The following is a 20,810-nucleotide window of genomic DNA, read 5'->3' on the forward strand; positions in this document are numbered from 1 at the left end:
CTCAAGAACAAATACCTGAGAACGCTTCACGAAAACAGTGCATCACTATAGCCTGCGTTATTGATATTAATTACCTAGACATGACGGCAGCATCAGCACTAATGGGCTTACCAAGAAATAATTCATGTTAACGTCTTTTGTTTAGTTTTTCTACCTGAAACATCAGTTTCCCCCATGTTCTACTCAACTTTCCCTTGATGCTGGAATACTTTCCTACGCCAAACAGATCTATAACCCACATGGTATCAAACGAGTGTGCCTCTAATTGTGTGGTTTCGTTTCTAATGGGGGCAGACGGTGCCAACTTGGGCTCAGTGCTTAGAAGAGTTGAGGTCAGTTTATTTAACCGGCATTTCTAGAACCCACACTTTTCTTACAAACAGTTCAATTGGACTATTCTAACTTGATAAACCACTGAGGAGGCCTTATTTAAACCCTTTGTAAGTAATTAGTTGGTGCTATTAGTAAGTATATGAAAGACGGATCCCCATACAAATCTACATCTAGCCCTCGGAATACCCACATTAGTCAAATCCGACATAACATCATCACGTGACACACCATTGCACCGCTAAAATTTCCTCCGAGACCTTCAATGAAGACATAATTCCAACCAATTGACGCTGTTACAGAACCTCTGAGAAGCCCAGATGGATGAAAAAGGTCTTCGTATCTCTGCTAAGCAGAAGAAAAGAAAACTAGAAGGTCGTGAAAGCAAGGAAAGGCTACAATGTGAATTCATCATAAAGAAGAAGAATAGAAGATGCCCATTGACCAGGAAGTCAGATACGCTGTACTGTGCAGAGCACCTGAAACAAAGAGGTGATAGTGATCTGAGAGTGCCATGCCCTATAGATCCAAGACATAGTGTCTGGACCTCTGAATTGAAAAGCCATTTGAAGAAATGTACCAAGCTGAAAGAACAGGCACTGGAAGATCCTTGGTTCAAGAAGGATTACAACTGTTGTGAAGCCTCAGATGGAAAAGTGGAAGAATTTAAAGAGAACTACAGATATTGGATCGAATTGGTAAACCGAGTGGTTGATGCCTACGAGCCTCTGAAGTTGGAGCAAGATGAACATGAGGGCGTGGAAGAAAGAATGAACGAGAAGCAGAACCAGAAGCATGCTATTCAGCAGTCAAGTCTTATTTCACAATTGGATAAGAATAAACTCTTATCCAAAGATATAGACTATATAGAATTCGGATGTGGTCGTGCGGAGCTGTCCAGGTATCTGTTACAAAGCGTGATTCATAAGGATGGTCAACCTACTGGGTTCATACTGATAGATAGATCACCAACCAGGATGAAGCTCGATTCTAAAATGGCCAAGGACTGCGAAGACCGTTCATTAGCTGCACCAAATATCTTTAGAGCTAAGATAGACATCAAGGATCTATACATTGACCAGATCATCTCAACCGAATTCCCGGATTCCAAAGGATTTGTTGCAGTGTCGAAGCACCTATGTGGAGCTGCGACTGATTTGACCATTCAATGTATACTAAATAACAACCAGTTGAGAGACAAGTTCCAAGGGATGATCATTGCAATGTGTTGCAGACACTGCTGTAATTATTCACAGCTTCATCCCTTGTCCAAGGGGTATCTTCTTTCAAGGGGAATTGACCAAGTTGGATTTAAACATCTGATGAAGTTTGCCAGCTGGGCAGTCAACGGTCGCAGACCTGAAATGGCATCTAATGACGGTGCAGATCATCCAAGTGGGTTAACCATTGGAGAGCGAGAACAATTGGGGCTAAGAGCAAGAAGAATCATCGACGAATCTAGAAGATACGTTCTACAATCTTCAGGGTTTACAGTGAAATTGTGCCATTACGTTACCTCTGATGTATCATTAGAAAACACGTGTATGGTTGTAACCAAGCTATAAAAGATTTAAACATACTCCATTCACTTAGATCTTGTACTCAGTGACACCGTGCTTCCAGATAGCGACGAATGGGGTAGTACCATCCTCACGGTAGTTCAACAAAACCAACATTCCATCTGGGTCCATGGACTCACCGGTGTAGAACTCCCAGTCGTTGAAGGAACCAATAACCTTCTTGACGTACTTTTGAGCACCCTTCTCAAAGACCTCAACTTGGTCTGGGTTGGACTCTTGCAACTTAGCCTTGATGGTCTTCATGTAACCCTTGATGTAAGTCAAAAAGGACTTCTTGTCAAAGGCTGTTTGTTGCAAACGGAAGGAGTAGACAACGTTGTTGACGGTCTCCTTGGTGGAGTCCAATTCCTCGTCACCACCTTCAGCAGATGGGTTGGCACCGATATCAACGTCACCGTCACCAACGGTAACCATTTGACAGTCGGCCTCGTAGATGACATCGTCAACCAACTTGATGTCGTAGGCATCAGACAAAAGCTCGTCGTCAGAGATGATATCCTAGCACACAACGTTAGCTTCAACCAATTGGGGGGAAAGCATCGAACAATAGCCAAAACTCACCTTGTAAATCAGCATTTTTCGTTATTCAAGTACGTGGAAAGTTGTCCTTGTGTGGTTGGTTGAAAGTGTCGAAGAAGCAGAATAAAAAAAAAATTTTTAAACTTTGTTCACACGTTGTGATTATGTAAGCAGATGGCCACCGACGATTATATAAGCATTACATAATCAAACTGAGTTGAAACATCCAAAATAGGCAATTACCCGATTAGGAAATCAAGATGAGCTATTAGTACCAATTATATACACAATCAACGGTGTATGCCATGTAATCCCGGTGATATACACAGAAGTGCACTTGCTGTGAAGATCTCAACATATGTATCCATTATCCACTATCAGATTCTGCCCTGTGATCGCCTGGTTCTCACACAAGAACAGTACGCTTTGAACAACATCATCAATACACACACCTCCTCTGTTCAGCACAGTGTCAAAGTGCAGGCCCTTGCCCATCTGTGTACTGGTGACCAGACCAGGAGACACACTGTTGAACCTCACGTTTTTGGAGCCCAATTCATGGCTCATGGCCCTGGTGAAGCCCTGTAGTCCACTCTTCGTAGCACTATACACAGAGGTGCCCCGTAATCCCTTATTCCCCAGCACAGAGCTCAGAAACACCACCGACGAGGGGTTGTTCTTGATCAATTGACGTACCAGGCACTGTGTCAGTACGATTGGAGCCGTTAGGTTCGTCGTGATGATGTCATTGACGGTCTCCAACGGTGTAGATGTCAGAAGTGATTGCTGTGATATACCGGCACAATGGACCAACACATTGACGTCTTTCAAATACGGGTGCTTGGAGATGGCCTTCATCTCTTGAAGTTGTCTTATGTCGAAAGGAATATAGTTATGTCCCACTCCCTTGAGCTCGTTCTCAACATTGTGCTGAAGCAGAGCTTCATCCCTCGCCATCAGCACAACCTTCGAGCCCTTGGAACTGAGTGCTTTGGCTACTTGCAGCCCAATGCCCCTAGAGGCACCAGTAACAAGTGCAGTCTTGCCAATAAGCGACATAGTGGTGGTCTCCCCGTAGCCCAAGGACGGTGAAGTTGTTGAAGTTGTTGGACAAACCATTTCACTTTCCCACTCCCTCATTCCTCGTCCATATACCGACGCCGGGACCAAGACAGAGACATATGTCGTGGTTATTCTTCAAAACAGATCCAGAGGATAAGCTCCTGTCCAAGCTCTCACCACAGACAAGAGACTACTACAAGTTGCAGAAGAGAGAGCATGAGTCGTATCATGATAAAGTGACAAACACCGGGTTTAAAGCATCAAAGGAACAACTCCACCAGTCTTCGCAGGTGAACTGCGCCGAGTATCAAGAGCAATTCATGAGCTGCTTGACCCACGGCCCGTTGAAGGAGAGGATGCTGGGATGCCACGAGAAACAACAGCAATGGGACTCGTGTATGAGCAATCAGCTGAAGCTGTTCCACCAATTGGGGCTGCAGTATGTTAGGGACAAGGAGAAATATCACCAGGGAGTCATGATGGCATACTCGCTCGATGGCAAGTACGAGGATGACGAGGCTGTCTTGAAGAAGAGAGACGAGCTTTGGGAGGTGTAGCTGAAACCTCTGTCTATTTATTTATCTATATATATACGTCGTTTTCAAAGAGCATCGTCATTACAGTGCGTGTAGAGAAGAGTGATGGTATTAAATATAGCCAAAACATAAAAAAAAGGTGACAATGTATCTAAATGTTCCCCAAGAATGATCCACTGAACCAAACAGAAACATCTTCAACACATAACCATTGAAAAAAAAAGAAAATGAATGGAGTCTCTTTCGAAGCTCCGATCTTTATTTTATTTTTCACTCAAGTCATTCATACTCTTAGCTCTTCCATTGCGGAGTCTATCACCAGCTCGTAGCTGATGTATAGCAGTGTATAGCCTTTCAAGTCGTACAGCACTTTGTCGAGCTTCTTGTATCTTGGTAGCTGGTCCAGGGCAAACAGCTTGTTCAGGCTTTCTCCGTCACCATTGGCGAACAGAGTCATCTGGAAATGACGGGGTTGGAACACCTGGAGCACTTTCAACAGGATATCGACGTTGGTCAAGTTGTAGAGGGCCGGGTTGACGTTTGATTCAAACGAAGCGTAGGACCAGTCTCTCTCCGGAGTCACATGAAGAGTGTAGTAGGAGTCCTCATTCAAGATCGAGTTCGAGGAATAACCACATGGTGTGAAGCTGAAGGCATCATGGATCTGCTTGACACCATACAAACTGTTCAGGCCAGTGTTGTTTGAAGTGGAAGAGCCCATGAAATGTCCCAGGTCGTGTTTGGGATCAATCTCGAACCCTGGTTTACGACTAGTGACGAACTGCTCAGCCTTCGAGTGATCAATCCCGGTCATCAACACCTCAAACGTCTCATCGTCGTCGCTTCCTTGATCCTCACCATTAGTAGCAACGTATAGGTGCCAATGAGAGTTATCGATTCTGCCAATGACGTAATGGCTCGAGCCCTTGAAGTACTGGTTCAAATAGTCAACCTCGTCTTGCCAATTCTTGTGGATCGATCTTTGTCTCTCCGGGAACATGAATGCCCTTCTCGAGTAGAATACTCTCAGAGGCTGCTTGTTAACGAAGTCCCATCTGAGTTCTTTCAAGAGCAATTGGAACAGTGCATCGAGACAGAACAGCGTGGTGGTTGTACCACACGTCTTCAAGATCAGCTTGTGGTCGTAGACAAACAGCGAAGATTCAGACAACAAGAATGCGTCCAAGTGGTCAGATGATTTGATGGAGAGGATCTTGCAATTGACCAAATCCAAGATGGCCGACCAATCGTCGTGTGATATCGATCTCAACGACTTGTTTGCGCCCGGGATGGAGCCGGCATCTGGATAGAACCAAATCTCCAATAGCTTCTCTGGTCCTTCGAACGCCTCCGTGGAGTCCAAGTTAACGGACAGCTCGTGGTCAACGTACGAATTTGCGCCTTCGTAAGTGACTGGAGGTGGCATCTGTGACTTATTCCTCTACAATTGAATGATTTATGCTAGAAAAAGTTGTCTCGAATTGTTTTCTCCAGCTTTCTCGAGGACCCCGAAAAGTGAAAAATTTTCGGCGTCGATGAGCAACGGTTTTCCAACCTTTTTTTCGCTTATCGCTGTGCAAATTGTTATTGTTGTTGGGCCTTGCCGTTGTCGTGTAGGGTAGTCATGGGACCAGACGTATGTTTAGTCACGGGTGGATGGTCATGAAGGAGGGGTCATGTGTACGTGGTCATAAAGCAGTGATCATAAAGCTGTGATCATATGAACGCAGTCATAAAGCAGTAGTCAAAAGGAGTGATCCTACACGAATAATCACAAAAGAGTTGTCGTGGAAAATCAACCATGAAAAATCACCGCTGGAGGGCATCGCTCACTACAGAAAGTGCTATTGTTCCCTTACACAGCTGAAATACTGATAGTACACTAAAAGAATGTCCCTTTCACTTGAAACTGCCAATGGTACTAAATTATTAGTCAATTACAACTAACCATCACAGCGATTAAAGAAGGATATAACTCTAGGGACCTCCACTTGGATTTCATGATTAAAGATAACCTTGAAATTAATTTTACATCTGAATGGTTAAAAAAGCCAACTCAGCAGTACCATACAGAAACTCATAACAAGGATTAAAGAATAAAGAATTGCAGAACGCAATCCCACCTTTCATCGCTCGAAACTTCTGGAAGTCCCATGAATTATAGAAAAGTTTGAAAGAGGAAGAAGAAGATGAGAATTAAAAATTTTCCTTTCGCTACTTCTCGTTCAGTTTTTTTTTTTTCTTCACTGCGGTAGTTAACCACAGTACTTTTTTGTTTACTTTATGTTTCACTTCAGCTTCATCTGATAGTCCGAGAATTAACCAAAGTAGCCATGAATACGATATATATCGGTAATCTTCACCAGAGCGTAACACCTTCTCTGATCCAAGAGCTGTTCACACAAGTGGCTCCTGTTAAATCGGTGCATTTGCCAAAGGATCGTGTGCTACAACAACACATGGGGTATGGATTCGTTGAGCTGAACAGCGCAAAGGATGTGGATTACTGTTTGAAAGTGTTACCTGGCGTGAAATTGTTCGACCAGACCATGAAGCTGAACAAGGTTAACCACGAAGAACACTCACTGTTTGTTAGAAACCTGGACTCCCTTGTGGACAGATCAGCATTACAGCAGGTGTTTGCCAAATTTGGCGAGCTTGTTGATATCAAGATGGGGAAGGGTAATGCTACGGTTATATTTAGAGATTCTACGTCGATGCAGAAAGCGCTGGAGGTTAATGGAACCATGATTATGAATTGTAAAGTCATTGTGGAAAGGAAGAGATAGATGGCTTTTTATTTATTGCAGACGGTATTGCACATGTTGTCCCACCACGGGATGAAGTCATCATCGAGCTGAGCTTTGAGGAATCTTGACTGGGAATCACCCTCAACACACTGCACATACCGTGGAAGCGGTAGTCTTGAACCAATATCGTATTTCCGAGTCGATTCGATCATCTTGGTGATACCTTCGTGGTCCTGAGAGGTTTCATTCCATTGAGAAACTTGAGACCCCCAATGTACAATCACATGGAAATAGGTATCCATCAGGAGAATGACGTTGCTCTTTATAGAGCTTGCTGTGAGGGGAACTTCTCGTTCCTTGTCCGTATCAAATTCTAACAATAAAGGATAAAGGATCTTCATGCAATCGTGCAGATCAACATGTGAAAACGTTAATGCGTAATAACACCATTCGTCTGGTGTCTTGTTCACGATTTGGACGATAGGAGTACATGGAAGATGTTGCCAAATATGTGGCAACAGTCTGAAGTTTTGAGGTAATTGGAAGGTGTCAGGCTCTTGTGGTATAAACGTTCCAAATTTCTGAAACAACTGAACAAGACGTTGATTGTAGTCAAAGTCTTTCATCTGCAGCTCTTGCCAGCAGTAAAGCCTCATTAGAAGTACAATCCATGCCTCTTGGTTGAAGCCATTCTCAAGCTTTACGCCTTCATTGTTTAGAGTCGGCTTCTTTAGAGTTGTCACTCTCAACTTGCCTTTAACCCAAGTACGGATTTGAACGTAGACGTACGAACCAATCTTGGACCTTTCAGATGCATAAGCAACTGTATCCATGTGGAAAAGTATCCCCATTGAAGTGTTTGACAATTGGACAAACTTGATCGAATTACTGCCAGATTTACCCAAGGGCTCATCGTTCAAGTTACCACTCTTACGGGCTTTATTGATAGCCCCAGGGCCTAAGAATCCCCTGATGGTTATCTCCTTCGACGTTAAAACTTCCATCTGAGCAATTGACCCACTTTCAATAGTCTGCGAAAGGCTCTGCTTGAACAGATTGGTATTGAACGAGTCCACTAGCGTAACTGAATTCATGCACGATTGCATTTCGAACAGCCCAGTCTGGTCCAATGAACTTATGAATGAACAGACGTACAAATCTTTCAGAGATTTATAGAATGTACGAGCTTTATCCATGAGCTTGGCTCGACCCTTCGTGATATCATTGAAGGTTCTAATAGTTTCCCTTTTACTCAAGGACACTACCTGACCAGGCCCAACGGTACATGGACCACTAACAAATAAAAGGGACAAGGACTCCTTTGAAACAGTGGATGCAATGGACAATGCCAGCCCTGTTGCCCTCAAAGGCCTCTTTGTCGATGAATCATTGACCACGGGACTCAATGATAACAGATACTCCTCCACTCTGGCCACATTTGAACAGAACACCGACGAAGACTTGTTCAGAGTAGACTTCTCATCTCTGAAAGTGAAAGTCGTCGAATGCTGAGGATCCCAGAGGTAACAGTGCTTGTCAAAAGTTATCACTGCAATTGCCAAGTCATCGTGTAGACGTATAGCCTGAACCAATTCTGTAATCAGAACTTCAAATTCATCCTGTGGAGTATTAAGATCGATAATTAGAGTCGCTGTCTCCTCGTGATCTTTGTAGCAGTAGGTATAATCATCAGACTGATTGACGGAGCCGACTCCTTCATTGACTCCACCACATAGTACACAATTCCACTGTGTTCCACTCTGTGTACAGTGCTTGTTATAGAACCCTTGACACTGGTTACAAGTCAGCACAGTATCGGTCAAGGTCCGTTGAAGCTCGTCTATTGGCTCGTTGACGTTGTAAAGGCATCCAATAGGACTCGTCAGCCTCAGCAGTTGGTTCCTCGTCACGGGGAAATGGTTCCAGTTAAACATTTAGTGCAGAGCTGAAGCAGATTCCCTGATTCGCCAGTTTAAAGGGTGAACTCATAAGGGAAATATCTCCAGAGATCTTTTAAAACACCGGAGCTGAGCGAGCATCTGAGCTGCTTATCTATAATGTCCGGGTGTAAGGGTGTCTGGGTGATTAAGTGTCCAAATATCGAGGTGTCCAGGTGATTAAGTGTCCAGATGTTATGTTTCTACTTTTTTTTGGGTTGGTCGTGGTTGCCCAGAGAACCAGTCTACCCACACACACATGAAAACTCTAATTTCCCTCAGCCAACCCTAAAATTCCACTTGCGTTCTTACAATCTTCAAGAATTTTCAATTGGAGATTTATATGTATTAAAGTACCCCTTGTCGTTGCTGCTGTTGTTATCAGAGAGCCATTCGTTCTGCCTGAGGTTGTTACTTGTCAATAACGAGATCAAGCATTCACAGAAGCAAACAGGGTCCAGCTTGTTTAAGTAACAAACAGACAAATCACAAGACACAACCCGAACAGTTGACAATCATGCTATACGTCCCGATAGGACTCACCCCTGTGCAGAGGTCACTGATTGACACAGTCGTCACCTTGCACAAGCCACAGCTGCTGGAGGGCAAAGTTCCAGACTCCTTGCTCAATAGTATACGACTGATATCGAACCATCCGTTCTTGCTCGTGGACCACTACATGCCAAAGAGACTGTTGCTGATGGAGACCCACGAGAGCCTGTCCAGTGCGTCGGATTTGTTCAGAACCCTGGATAAGTTGATTACGATCCTGCAGAAGAGAATGACTAAAAGGAGAGTGTTGATTATAGGGTCCAGTGTTAAGGAACTGGATCTCGTGGAGGCATTCATACTGGGGAGAGACTTGTATTACAAGAGGTACTCTGGTATGGCCCTCTACCACAATGGGGAACAGGAAAGTTTGAAAAATGACAAAATCAGCCTGCTGCTTGTTACCAAGCAGCAGCTGGTTAGAGAGGTTGACCTTGTATTATGCCTAGATCAAACGGTGAACCTCGATTGGACTCATGTCCCTTGTATTGGCTTGGTTTCTATCCAGTCGCCGATGCACGGGTTGTTGAATGGACATGATAAAGAAGTATCCGTGTTGAGCTCCCTGCCAGAACGTGAGAAGGACTTTACCAAATACAACGAGTCCCTGTTTGGTGCTGCATTTGAAAACTTTTGTCTTATCGATTGGCCACAGGAAACGCTCCCTGAATTCCATGTCTTTGGGAAAGGTGAAGTTTTGGATTCTTTGTATACAACCGATACTAAAAAGTTGAAACTTGCAACAGATAACTTGGACAGTCACCGAGGCTACCAAAGAGCCCTAACAGGATTGACGTTGAACAGAGTTGATGAGATCTCTCTTCAAACTAAACAGATTGAGGAGAAGTTAAAGTCCCTGAGAATAAGATCAACTCTTTATCACAATACTTGGGATCAACAGAAGCAGAACATTGGACTGAATTTCAAACAATCGCAAAAGCTGAAAGAGGAAGCTTCTGCAAACGAACTGAAAGAACAAAGATTGAAGTCTGAACATGAAAAGTACACTGCCAAACTGGATTCTCTGTCAAAGGAATTGGAGTTCCTCAGAAAACTTGAATCAGGAGAGGAAAAAGTCTCTGAAGATGAATTGGACAAGGAAATCGAAGCTTTGGAGGAGAAATTGGGACAACTGCAACGTACTAGCGAAGAACAAGCTTCGTCATTAGACAATTTGAGAGCCAAGTATCAAAAGATCACAGCAATTGCAGCCGAGAAGTCCCTTCTGGCCAACTCTTTAAAGAAACAGAACGAGGAATTGCTCAAAGAGCTATCAGATACAGCTACAAAATTGAGACAAAGAAGTCAAGAAGATGGTAGAACTCGATATGAACAAGAGCTCTCGAGTGCCAAGTCCAACTGTGAGTTCCTAGAAAGATATAACCAACAGCTGAATGCTGTTGTCAAAGACCGTGTAGGCACTTTGAGCATTGGAAGAAATGGGAGAGTTCATAGATCGACTTCACAGTACGTTTAGCTCCCAACATCCACACAGTGTCAAATATACAACCAAACTAATCAATATATGTATGTTACTATATTAGTATTATGTAATAATTCATTAAAACTTTTGATAGTAGTGGTTAATATCCTGACCAAATTTGAACCAGTCATTTTCAGAAATCATAACGTTTCTATCACCGTCAAATAGTTGTTTCAAATCGTCAAATCCTATATGATGATTGCGTAGAACAACAATCCAAATTGCTAAGAATGATTTATAATTGTTCCTTATCACTAACATGTCCAATAGAGGGAAGACAATCGCCAAGGGCAATTTCTCGAATAGTTGGATTGTTGTTAGAGTGGATGTCAATGATTTCAAATCACCTTCGTATTCCCCTGCCGGTAGGTACTTCTTGACAACAGACGACTTGTTCATATGTTTCAAGAACTTTTCATTGTTTACTGGCGTAAATACTGTTGCATGTAACAGTTGAACGAGCTTGTACGAATCGACAGCGTTGAATTTCGTTAACATGATTGCAAACAGGGCCTCGTCGCCATTTTGTAGGCCTCTTGTAGAAACCAATGACAATTTCAACAGATAGATCAACTTATCATGAAGCTCGCACCCCTTTTGGAACTTTTGTATACTTGGATAAAGTTTTACCGTCAAGTTCTCAAGCTCTTCAAGTTGAGACTCTGGGAAGTCATTGATTTCGCTCAACTTTTCATTCAACTTATTGAAATCTTCCAAATCCTTACTTTGGAATATCTTTCCCCAGAGCTCATATCGTAGGTGGTCCGGTATACCACATTTGACACATAGCCTGGACAGGTCTGCGTGTCTTGGGTGTGCTGTCTGGGACAAATCAACCCACCGTTGTCTATATCTCTTTTGGTCCTCTTTCAGTTTGAGCTGCTCTTGTTTCAACAGCTTCTCCTTCTTCGCAAAGCTCTCAATCATCTTTTCGTAATCGTGATCGTGTTTCTGGATCTCATCTGGTGTCTTTGGAGGTAGCCATATTGGTCTCGTATCTGTTACTATGTTCAGTTTCTCCATGGAGATCAAATTACAGTCATCCAATCCCTTTGCAGAGGCTTCATTGATGACCTGAGGTAGGTTTGTCTGACTCTCTTTGCGCTTCAATACTTCCCGTTTCATATATCTTTCATTGGCAAATTCGTAAAACTGTGATAGCGAATGTGCCTCTCCTCCATGGATGTAAAAGCTCGCCGACGTGTTGTTGGCCAACGGCGAGCCTGGCAATGGACTCACCGGTAACGTCGACGGCGACTCATTGAGAACAGACTTGATCAACGATGGTGATTTCCCATTCATTGGATTAAATATCGACGACGTGGTCCTGGTGAATGGAACGTTCCATATCACGCCGTCTTCCAACGTTTCATCATCAGAATTCAACTCATCGTATAGCTTCGAGGCACTCTTATTCTGACGATTCAGCTTGTCAGAGCTTTGAGAGTTGACCCTTCTGAGCCTAAACCTCTGGGAAGGGGTCAGCGTGGAGACAGAAGAGGATGAATGTGTAAACATGGGCGTTGATGTTGAGACCTTTAGCGGTGGTTTGAACTTCATGTTCGGCGTACGTGGGCCCATCGACACGTCGTCCACAGAGGCACTTGTCATCGAGGAGTTTCTAGAGTCACCGATATCAGCTCCTGCGTCGCTAAACACCATAGATTCGTTCGTGCTTGGGATCGAATCGTTTGAGATTGGTCTCTGAATGGACACTTTGCTGTGGGATCTCATCAGCCCATCGCTAGGTCTGCGAGGTGCAGTCAACCCCAAGCCTTTGTTGCTATTGAGTGCACTACTGGACACTGAACGCTTTGACGATCTCCGTGTCTTGTCGATGTCCAAAGATACCGACTCCATCTCTGGTAAGATTTCCATGGTCCGCAAGTTTTTGGTACTAATTGTGATGAAGCGAATGAATTAGATCAGTGACAATGAACGCAATGCGGAAATGTTGATGTTGGATAGTACTTTTTTCCCACTTGCGACAGAGATTCTTAGCACAACAACAAACCTTCAAAAGAGAAATATCAACAACACAGAAAAAAAGTTTCAACTCTTTTGATGGAAGCAACCACAGTATCGCACCAGAAAAAAAAACAGTTGATGCTAAGATCAACAAATATTAAAATACAGAGCTGAATGGAAGAGGGGCCCAGGTAAAGGGTACTAAAACCACGAAAGAATCAACCACAGCACAAGCGAACGTAGTTGATGTTCTATGGGAAATAGAAAAACAAACAGAATGGAGGGAAGGCCAATTGGAGGTGAGATAAAATTGCAGAAACTTCACCAGAGAAACCAGGAGAAATGTCAGCTCTGAAAGAGGAAAGAAGGAAGAAAAAAGAAAGGACAAAAAAACCGAAAGCAAGTGAAAATGGCGAAAAAGAGGAAATTTGCGATGCGTACAGAGCGCAAAAAGCGCAAAAAGGACAAAAAGGACAAAAAGGACAAAAAGGACAAAAAGGACAAAAAGGACAAAAAGTGCTGCAGAGTTTCAGAAAATGCGACGCAAAATAAGTGCCAAAGTATCACTACGAAAATAATATACAAGAAGAATGAGAGAGTCCGAAAGGAGTATATTTCTACAAACCTTATTTCATTTTATTCTGGCTGTCTCTGTTCCAATTAGGATGTTGCCTGCATGCTGTCGTTGCCAGATTTGTCAAAAATGATCCAAATGTGTGAAAAAATCTTTTGCAGGTGCGGCCTTAACCACAGCTAACCTCAACTGCTTAACGCATTCTGTTCTATTTTTAACAGGCATTCCGAGCATATCAAATGTAGTGAGGGTTTTTTTTCGTAAACGTTCATTGCCAGCATCCTGGGCGTTCCATAGTTACCATCGAAAGGCCTGTATTTGATTGGAACGCCTAAGGATCAACCGACCCAGTGGTTGAGCTGAAAAGATATATACCTTGAGCTTAAAAATTGGAGCCCTGTGCCCCTGGGGCTTTCCAAGAAGCCCTTTCTAAAAGGCGCCCCAGATATGGTAGATCCGGTTTGCAGAGACCTGGAAACGATTCTTCGCGACACGGGAAATATCACGTCAGATCATCACCGACCGAGCCGAAAAAAGCAAGGAAAGCTTTGGTGTTTCGGGTGCGCGAAATTGCGCAAACCCACCCACCTCGCTTTCCAAAACGGTAATTACAGAATATTTTGCGTAAAATTTGGATAATAACCAGCAAACGACGCATAGACGCGTAAATATAACAAACGTTTATTTGCATTGACGTAAACAAAAATACGCGTAAGGACTGTCCAATCAACAGTTCATCTCGGCAACGTCTACATTGTTACTTGCTTTATGTGCATTCATCCTCACAGTTTCAAGCTTTTAACGACATTGACGGTTCCTCTGCATAGTTTGTACATGTCTTGTTCTTCAATGACAAACGGTGGAAGAAGATAGATTAACTTGCCAAATGGCCTAACCCACAGTCCTTGCTTGACAAATAACGCCTGGAGTTGTTCAGTTTCAAAAGGCTTAACAAGCTGGATTACTGCGATCGCTCCTAGCCCTCTAAGATCCTCCACGATGGCCAAACCTTGTAACTTGTCAAAGAGTTCCTCCTTGAAGATCTTTGCAATCTTTGCAACCTGGGACCTCCATTCACCTCTTTGTAGTATCTCCAAAGATTTATCACCAACAGCACATGCCAAGGCATGTGCCATGTATGTGGGACCATGGAAGAACCTCTTTGATGGGTTCTCACAGACCCATTCAGCGACGTGACGCTTCATCAAGACTGCAGCGAGTGGTAGATAACCACCTGTAAGCCCCTTGCCACATAGCATGATATCAGGGACAATACCGGCGTGCTCACAGGCAAATAGCTTGCCTGTTCTCCCAAAACCTGTAGCAATCTCATCTAGCACCATCAAGCAGTCAAACTCGTCACACAGTTTACGCACTTGTCTCAAGTATTCTGGGTGATAGATTCTCATACCACTGGCACCTTGTACTATGGGCTCCATAATAACAGCTGCGATGGACTCATGGTTCTGCTCGAGTGCTTTACGAAGTGGCTCAACGTCATTAGGGTCAAACTCACCGTCAAACCTGGACTGTGGAGCCTCGACAAAGAAGTTCTTTGTCAGATACCCACTGTAGTTCCTGTGCATTGAGTTCACAGGATCACAGACGGACATTGCGCCAAAGGTATCGCCATGATAACCATAGTTGATGGTCAAGAACCTGTGCTTTGGCTTGTCCGTCTGGCCCATCTCACGTTTACCCGCCCAGTACAGATGTGAAAGCTTCAAGCCAACCTCAACAGCAACTGATCCAGAGTCAGCAAAGAAGACGTTGTCCAGCTCGTCAGGCGTCATTTCAATCAACTTCTTGGAGAGTGCAATTGCCGGCTCATGGGACACACCGGCGAACATGAAGTGAGTGAACTTTGGAATCTGGTCGTACATTGCCTGGTTTAGCTCGTCGTTGTTATACCCATGGATCTGATTCCACCAGGATGACATACCATCAATCAGTTCAGTTCCATCTTCAAGATAGACCTTGGCACCCTTGGCCTTGCTGACAGGGTACGTCGGTATCGGATTGGTCAGTGAGGAGTACTGATGCCATATATGTTGCTTGTCGAATTCCCTATCCATGGTTTATTTATCCGTTAAGTGAGCGAAGAAGAAGCCTTTGTCAAATGAGACCACAATTCTTTGCATGCTTATAAATTGCCCCACCACTAACTCATCCCTCCTGGTTCCAATGAGTCATCAGTGATGATTCAATTCACTAGATGATTACCAAAAAGCATGGAAGATTATATCAGCTGATGAGAATTCAACCAATCATCTTCAATGCCATTCTCATCCTCGTGGAGTCTTTACACTTCATGCACCATTCATGCAACATTTCTCCGATGACTCCCCAGACATTTCCGCATCGAGACGAGTCATAACCGTTGCTAAGGTACCCACATAAATGGGTATATAACAGCTGCGTTTGGTTTCAGTTCATTGTCTGTTTTTTGAGTGTGTGATACACGAACAAGTGATACCACATCGACAATGGATTACATTTCAAGTGAAGAATATATCGGGTTAGCAACTACGAAGACCTTACACCGTTTGCAATTGCACACTTTGCCAAAGGCGGCCGATAATGCATACGCCAACACCCCAAGTTTATCCGAAACAAAGATTGCCAAATTGGAGCTTCCAATTGAAGAGCCACCGGTGCCAAAGTTGACGATGGCTGACTTGACATTGTCCAAGGAAGAGGCCAATGTAGACACTGTTTCTGCAATGCTTGAAAAGTACGGTGTTTGTGTTGTCAAACAGTTCTTGGAACCTGAACAAGTTGCGAGGGTCTGCAACGATTTGGATCCAATCTTTGAGGCCAAGAAGGACGATCCTCGTCTTTTCCCAAAGGAAACTATCAGGGTTACTGGTGCTGTATCCAAATCACCAGCTGTGGTCAACGAGATCTTGTCTCATCCCTTGAACGTTCAGGTGAGCGAGAAGTTCCTTGCTAAGAAGAACGCATTTTGGATCGCTGATAATATCAACATTGGCTACTCTCCATCAATCATTTCCAGCTCTATCGGGTTCAGGGTCGGGCCAGGGGCACCAGCGCAGGGAATTCATCGTGATGACCACTCTGAACATAACGTTCAAGAGAAGGTTGACAAGTATGTGTATGGTAGAGAGACCCAGGTTGGTATCTCTGTCGCCTTGAGCAGGGTTACAAAGGAAAACGGTGGTACTAGGTTCATCCCTGGTTCTCATCTGTGGGATCACCTGAGAAAACCTCGCTTTGAAGAGGACTGTATGTATATTGATGGGTTGGAACCTGGTGATGGGTTTTTCATGTTGGCTTCTATCTTCCATGGCGCAGGTGCAAATGTCACCAAGGATGAGTTCCGTACCTTGTTGATCTTGTTCATGTCTTCTGCCACTTCTAGACAAAAGGAGAATATCTATTTGACTACACCAATTGACTACTGGAAGCAGTTTAGCATTGATCAGCTTAGACTCTTGGGTCTGAGTATGAGTGAACCATTTAGTGGTATGCTTGAACTACAAGATCCTACAGTGTCCTTGAAACCAGGTTATGTCAGAAAGAGTAACTATTCAGATATTTGTAAAGTCGTCGCTCCATAATTGAATAACTTCAATCATAGATTGAATCAAAGCCTCAAGCTCGTCTGTAGCAATGATATACGGTGGCATGACGTAAACTAAAGAACCAAATGGTCTAATCCATACTCCTCGTTCAACAAATTTTGCCTGGAACCAGGCCATGTTGACTTTGTTGTGAAGCTCAACTACTCCAATCGCTCCGAGAGTACGCACCTGTTTAACCACTGGGAGGCCTGAAAGAACTTGTAACCTTTGAATCTGGTTGTTAATCGTCTTAACTTGATTCTCCCAGTGGCCAGTTTGGATTATTTCCATGGACTTTGTAGCAACAGCACAGGCAAGTGGGTTGCCCATAAATGTTGGGCCATGCATCAGTAACCCACCGGTTGCTGGGTCTGAACCTATGGTGTCAGCAACGAATCTTTGGCACATGACAGCTGATAGAGTCATATAACCCCCGGTGATTGCTTTGCCGAGAAGCATGATATCTGGGACAATACCGGCATGTTCACAGGCAAACAGTTTACCAGTTCTTCCAAAGCCAGTAGCAATCTCGTCACAGATTAGAAGAATTCCATAATCATCACATAGTTTACGAGCCTTTCTCAAATACTCTGGATGGTACATCCTCATACCACCGGCACCTTGTAGGATGGGCTCAAGAACAACTGCTGCGATGTTCTCATGGTTCTCCTCCATCTTGGTCTTAAAATCCTGGAAGTCCCTGTCATCCCAGTCTTCTAGGAAACCAATCTTTGGTGGTTCAGCAAAGATATTGCGGGACATGTAACCGGAATAGAGAGAATGCATAGAGTTAACAGGGTCACACACGGACATTGCACCAAAGGTATCACCGTGATATCCGTTACCAATTGTCAGGAACATCTTCTTTTGCGGTTTACCAATAGCATGGCAGTATTGAATAGCCATTTTCAGGGAAACCTCAACAGCAACAGATCCCGAGTCTGCTAGGAAGCAGCAGTCCAACCTTGGGTCTGTGATAGAGACCAGCTTAGAGACGAGAGAGATCGCTGGATCATGAGTAAGCCCTCCGAACATCACATGCGACATCTTACCAAGCTGCTGAATTGCTGCATTGTTCAAGCTCTCGTTGTTGTAACCATGGATGGCACACCACCAGGACGACATACCATCGATAAGTTCCTTGCCGTCGCTCAGAGTGATCTTACAGCCTTTTGCGGAACTAACATGGTAACATGGCAACGGGTTCGTAAGCGAGGTATACGGGTGCCAGATGTGTTCTTTGTCGAACTTTATGGCTTCGACTGTATTCATTGGTACTGGTCGATGACAACTGGATGATTTTAAAGGGCTGGTTCTCATTGGCTCTGACTATAAATCTTCTCCTTTTGGCTTTTATAGTCTCCTGTTGCAACTGCAAGATGTTGACTCCTCGACGTATGTTGATGCAAGTCGTGTACATCTTTGACGAGTCATCTTTTGACTCAATTATACACCGTTTTCGGCATAGTATAGAGATAGTTGACCAACCGTATGAAGCTATTTTGACCAATTGGCTCCTATGTCTCGAGAATAGGGGAGAAAATTGGAGTATATAAGCTCATTCGTTGGCTCTTTCATCAGCAGTGCAGCTACAGACCTCTTCTGTTTGCACAGCGTCCTACGATGAACATCTTTGTTACTGGAACCGATACCGATGTTGGGAAGACCTTTATCTCTGCTCTTCTGTGCAAGAGATGGGGAGCAAACTATTGGAAGCCTATACAGACTGGGTTAGAGTCCGATTGTGGTGATACTGTCTCAGTGTATAAGTTAAGCGGTGTTCAAGCACTTTGCGAGCCTGCGCTCATGTATCAAAAGCCATTGAGTCCGTGGAGGGCAGCTGTGCTTGAAGACAGAGAACGTATTGATATCAGCTCCATCTCCATTCCAAAGAAGTACAAGGAAGATGACAAGCCTCTGATTGTTGAAGGCGCCGGTGGAGTATTTGTCCCGATTACTGAAACTGAGATAACCACTGATCTCGTAGAACAACTACGCTGTCCCGTCATTATCGTTGCAAGATCGCAGTTGGGCACTCTAAACCATACATTGTTAACGCTGGAGCACTTGAAGCGTCGAAATGTCGAGGTTCTAGGTGTTATCCTGAACGGCGATCTCGACGAGGATAATGCAAAGACGTTGGACGCATACGGAGCTAATGTGATTTGTCAAATACCTCGTGCAAACAACGTGGACGAGGTGATCCACCTCGTCCCAGAGTTGCACAAGGTTTATAGCAGTTGAGATTATGAATATAACATGACTATCAATGAAATATGTAGCCGAGGTGGTCTAACTATTGGTCAACAATGGTTGTTCTTCGAAATCCTTTGGCTCCTTGTATGAGTATAACCATAGCTGGTAGAAATAGACAATGTCAAACACTATAGTGCCTGCACTTCCAATCATGTAAGGCAATTCGTTCAGGAAGAAAGGCCATCTGTCGTCACCCCCATAAATGAAATCACAACTAACCAAAATGCTTATAGCATAAGTAGCATTCCCGATGAGACAGCACCCAAAGAGGAAGGGGGAAACGTCGTCAGTGGATTTCCTCTTGTAGTTTCTCCACAATTGTGGTACTCTGGAGAAGAAGTACAGAGCAGCACTGATCCATGCAAACACCGTGCCCAAGACGAACTTATAATTGGTCTGCTGCAAGGCGATATAGCCTCCCGTGGTCAACAGTTGACGGGCCTCTGAGGAACCAACCTGCGAAGCAACAACAACAGCTGGAATCGACGCTCTTGCAATGGCACCAGCAGTGGACGCTGTGTGTGACGACGTGGCCCCGTACTCAGGGTCCTCACAGCTATGGCTGTGGCCAGTGTGCAGGTGATGGAACTTGTGATGGTGTTTCTTGCAGTGGTAACCATAGTAGTAGTACTGGCCCAGCATGATCATGTCGTTCATCAGGAAGTAGCTCGCCAGCAGGTACTGGAAAAACATCTGCTCCGTGAGCACACATCCGGCAAACGAGAACACGTCACCGAGGAACCAGATCAGCACAAACACTGGCGATAAGCCCTCCACGGACTTGGTCTTATATGTCTCGAGCAACTGAGGAAGGAGAGCCACTAGCCACGACGCAAACGAAACACCTCCGGAGACACCCGATATCAGGGCCACCAAGGAGCCCGGTTCGCACGACATTTCGCTGAGGGAAGGGGGGAGATCGTGATTGGTTGATGAGCTATGAACAGAGCTGTGATTGGGGGCACGGAGGAAAGTTCCTCTACGTCGTTGGACTTGGAAATTTGATGAACTGACTCACCTGCGGAGGATGCATAGGAAAGCAGCAAAAAGAAAGCAAAAGGGAGCGTAAATAGCCGGATCAGGAAGCTTCCGTATCGGGTAAGTTCCGGGGGATATGGGTCACGTGGCACAGGCATGCCTCGTGTTTCCCTTTTTGGAATTATACTCTGTGTACATGCATCGGCTTTGGTATTAATCCGATTTACCCGCCATTTATTTGACAGACACCATAGGGAGGGCAGAGCCGGGCTCATTTTCTAGCACTTGGAAGCACTGATCACGGACATTCTTGTACGTCTCCTTGATCTCCGTTAACCGTTTACCCGTCAGACAGGCCAGCTGTGTTGGAGAGGGTGCAATTGAAAAACCCACCGGATTCCCGTTTCAGTTCGCTGTTGTTCCTGTTGCTTGGTGTTACTGCTTACTATTCCAATACTTCTGTGCCTCCAGTACGATGGTTTCGAGTACACTGGAGCAATTTAGCACTCGGCTAGAGCCCCTTTCCAGGTGGATAGTGATGGCGTCGCTATCCTACCTGTACAATGCTACTGTCTTTGAGCTGTGAGTGTCCCCCTGTGAAGATAGCATCAACTGCACTGATACTAACGCGTACGCTCATGCTTTGTTACAGCGCCCGGGATCTTGTATTTGCAATGTAAGTACTGAATGGCTGCAGCATGGAG

General features: G+C 44.4%; 14 protein-coding genes across 14 annotated transcripts; 6 read left to right on the forward strand and 8 right to left on the reverse strand.

Annotated features, from left to right (window-relative positions):
• Window positions 1–650: 650 nt before the first annotated feature.
• Window positions 651–1,895, forward strand: TRM13 (tRNA:m4X modification enzyme; the record flags this gene model as incomplete). The annotated part of the gene is made up of 1 exon (XM_020213006.1): window positions 651–1,895. One exon carries the CDS (start codon window positions 651–653, stop codon window positions 1,893–1,895), a length of 1,245 nt encoding a protein of 414 aa, XP_020068449.1.
• Window positions 1,896–1,919: 24 nt separating this feature from the next.
• TMA19 (Tma19p) lies at window positions 1,920–2,501 on the reverse strand (the record flags this gene model as incomplete). Its single annotated transcript, XM_020213203.2, has 2 exons — window positions 2,472–2,501; window positions 1,920–2,408 (listed from the first exon to the last, which is right to left on the reverse strand). The coding sequence occupies exons 1-2, from the start codon at window positions 2,484–2,486 to the stop codon at window positions 1,920–1,922; spliced, it is 504 nt and encodes a 167-aa protein (XP_020068450.1). The 5' UTR covers window positions 2,487–2,501.
• A 78-nt stretch (window positions 2,502–2,579) lies between these two features.
• Window positions 2,580–3,504, reverse strand: OAR1 (3-oxoacyl-[acyl-carrier-protein] reductase (NADPH)). The gene has a single exon (XM_020215778.1). It carries the CDS (start codon window positions 3,486–3,488, stop codon window positions 2,781–2,783), a length of 708 nt encoding a protein of 235 aa, XP_020068451.1. The 5' UTR covers window positions 3,489–3,504; the 3' UTR covers window positions 2,580–2,780.
• A 106-nt stretch (window positions 3,505–3,610) lies between these two features.
• Window positions 3,611–4,048, forward strand: CYBJADRAFT_175151 (uncharacterized protein; the record flags this gene model as incomplete). Its single annotated transcript, XM_020216665.1, has 1 exon — window positions 3,611–4,048. The coding sequence occupies one exon, from the start codon at window positions 3,611–3,613 to the stop codon at window positions 4,046–4,048; it is 438 nt and encodes a 145-aa protein (XP_020068452.1).
• Window positions 4,049–4,310: 262 nt separating this feature from the next.
• On the reverse strand, window positions 4,311–5,453 carry SPE2 (adenosylmethionine decarboxylase SPE2; the record flags this gene model as incomplete). The annotated part of the gene is made up of 1 exon (XM_020213013.1): window positions 4,311–5,453. One exon carries the CDS (start codon window positions 5,451–5,453, stop codon window positions 4,311–4,313), a length of 1,143 nt encoding a protein of 380 aa, XP_020068453.1.
• Window positions 5,454–6,366: 913 nt separating this feature from the next.
• On the forward strand, window positions 6,367–6,690 carry HSH49 (U2 snRNP complex subunit HSH49; the record flags this gene model as incomplete). The annotated part of the gene is made up of 1 exon (XM_020212295.1): window positions 6,367–6,690. A coding segment is annotated over one exon (324 nt), but the record flags the coding sequence as incomplete, so codon positions are not given.
• Window positions 6,691–6,715: 25 nt separating this feature from the next.
• Window positions 6,716–8,853, reverse strand: CYBJADRAFT_191993 (vWA-like protein). The gene has a single exon (XM_020217423.1). The coding sequence runs from the start codon at window positions 8,709–8,711 to the stop codon at window positions 6,825–6,827; it is 1,887 nt and encodes a 628-aa protein (XP_020068455.1). The 5' UTR covers window positions 8,712–8,853; the 3' UTR covers window positions 6,716–6,824.
• Window positions 8,854–9,061: 208 nt separating this feature from the next.
• HDA2 (Hda2p) lies at window positions 9,062–10,791 on the forward strand. The gene has a single exon (XM_020215779.1). It carries the CDS (start codon window positions 9,232–9,234, stop codon window positions 10,738–10,740), a length of 1,509 nt encoding a protein of 502 aa, XP_020068456.1. The 5' UTR covers window positions 9,062–9,231; the 3' UTR covers window positions 10,741–10,791.
• A 33-nt stretch (window positions 10,792–10,824) lies between these two features.
• Window positions 10,825–12,624, reverse strand: CYBJADRAFT_175156 (uncharacterized protein; the record flags this gene model as incomplete). Its single annotated transcript, XM_020216666.1, has 1 exon — window positions 10,825–12,624. The coding sequence occupies one exon, from the start codon at window positions 12,622–12,624 to the stop codon at window positions 10,825–10,827; it is 1,800 nt and encodes a 599-aa protein (XP_020068457.1).
• A 1,363-nt stretch (window positions 12,625–13,987) lies between these two features.
• On the reverse strand, window positions 13,988–15,433 carry CYBJADRAFT_169460 (adenosylmethionine-8-amino-7-oxononanoate transaminase). The gene has a single exon (XM_020215780.1). It carries the CDS (start codon window positions 15,361–15,363, stop codon window positions 14,071–14,073), a length of 1,293 nt encoding a protein of 430 aa, XP_020068458.1. The 5' UTR covers window positions 15,364–15,433; the 3' UTR covers window positions 13,988–14,070.
• Window positions 15,434–15,765: 332 nt separating this feature from the next.
• Window positions 15,766–16,902, forward strand: CYBJADRAFT_169461 (uncharacterized protein). Its single transcript, XM_020215781.1, has one exon. It carries the CDS (start codon window positions 15,775–15,777, stop codon window positions 16,867–16,869), a length of 1,095 nt encoding a protein of 364 aa, XP_020068459.1. The 5' UTR covers window positions 15,766–15,774; the 3' UTR covers window positions 16,870–16,902.
• On the reverse strand, window positions 16,823–18,150 carry CYBJADRAFT_169462 (Adenosylmethionine-8-amino-7-oxononanoate aminotransferase). The gene has a single exon (XM_020215782.1). The coding sequence runs from the start codon at window positions 18,142–18,144 to the stop codon at window positions 16,840–16,842; it is 1,305 nt and encodes a 434-aa protein (XP_020068460.1). The 5' UTR covers window positions 18,145–18,150; the 3' UTR covers window positions 16,823–16,839.
• Window positions 18,151–18,495: 345 nt separating this feature from the next.
• Window positions 18,496–19,116, forward strand: BIO4 (dethiobiotin synthase; the record flags this gene model as incomplete). Its single annotated transcript, XM_020213849.1, has 1 exon — window positions 18,496–19,116. One exon carries the CDS (start codon window positions 18,496–18,498, stop codon window positions 19,114–19,116), a length of 621 nt encoding a protein of 206 aa, XP_020068461.1.
• A 48-nt stretch (window positions 19,117–19,164) lies between these two features.
• On the reverse strand, window positions 19,165–20,025 carry YPQ2 (Ypq2p; the record flags this gene model as incomplete). The annotated part of the gene is made up of 1 exon (XM_020213000.1): window positions 19,165–20,025. The coding sequence occupies one exon, from the start codon at window positions 20,023–20,025 to the stop codon at window positions 19,165–19,167; it is 861 nt and encodes a 286-aa protein (XP_020068462.1).
• Window positions 20,026–20,810: the final 785 nt, after the last annotated feature.

Source organism: Cyberlindnera jadinii (genome assembly GCF_001661405.1).
Source record: "Cyberlindnera jadinii NRRL Y-1542 unplaced genomic scaffold CYBJAscaffold_17, whole genome shotgun sequence".
Lineage (NCBI taxonomy): Eukaryota > Fungi > Ascomycota > Saccharomycetes > Phaffomycetales > Wickerhamomycetaceae > Williopsis > Williopsis jadinii.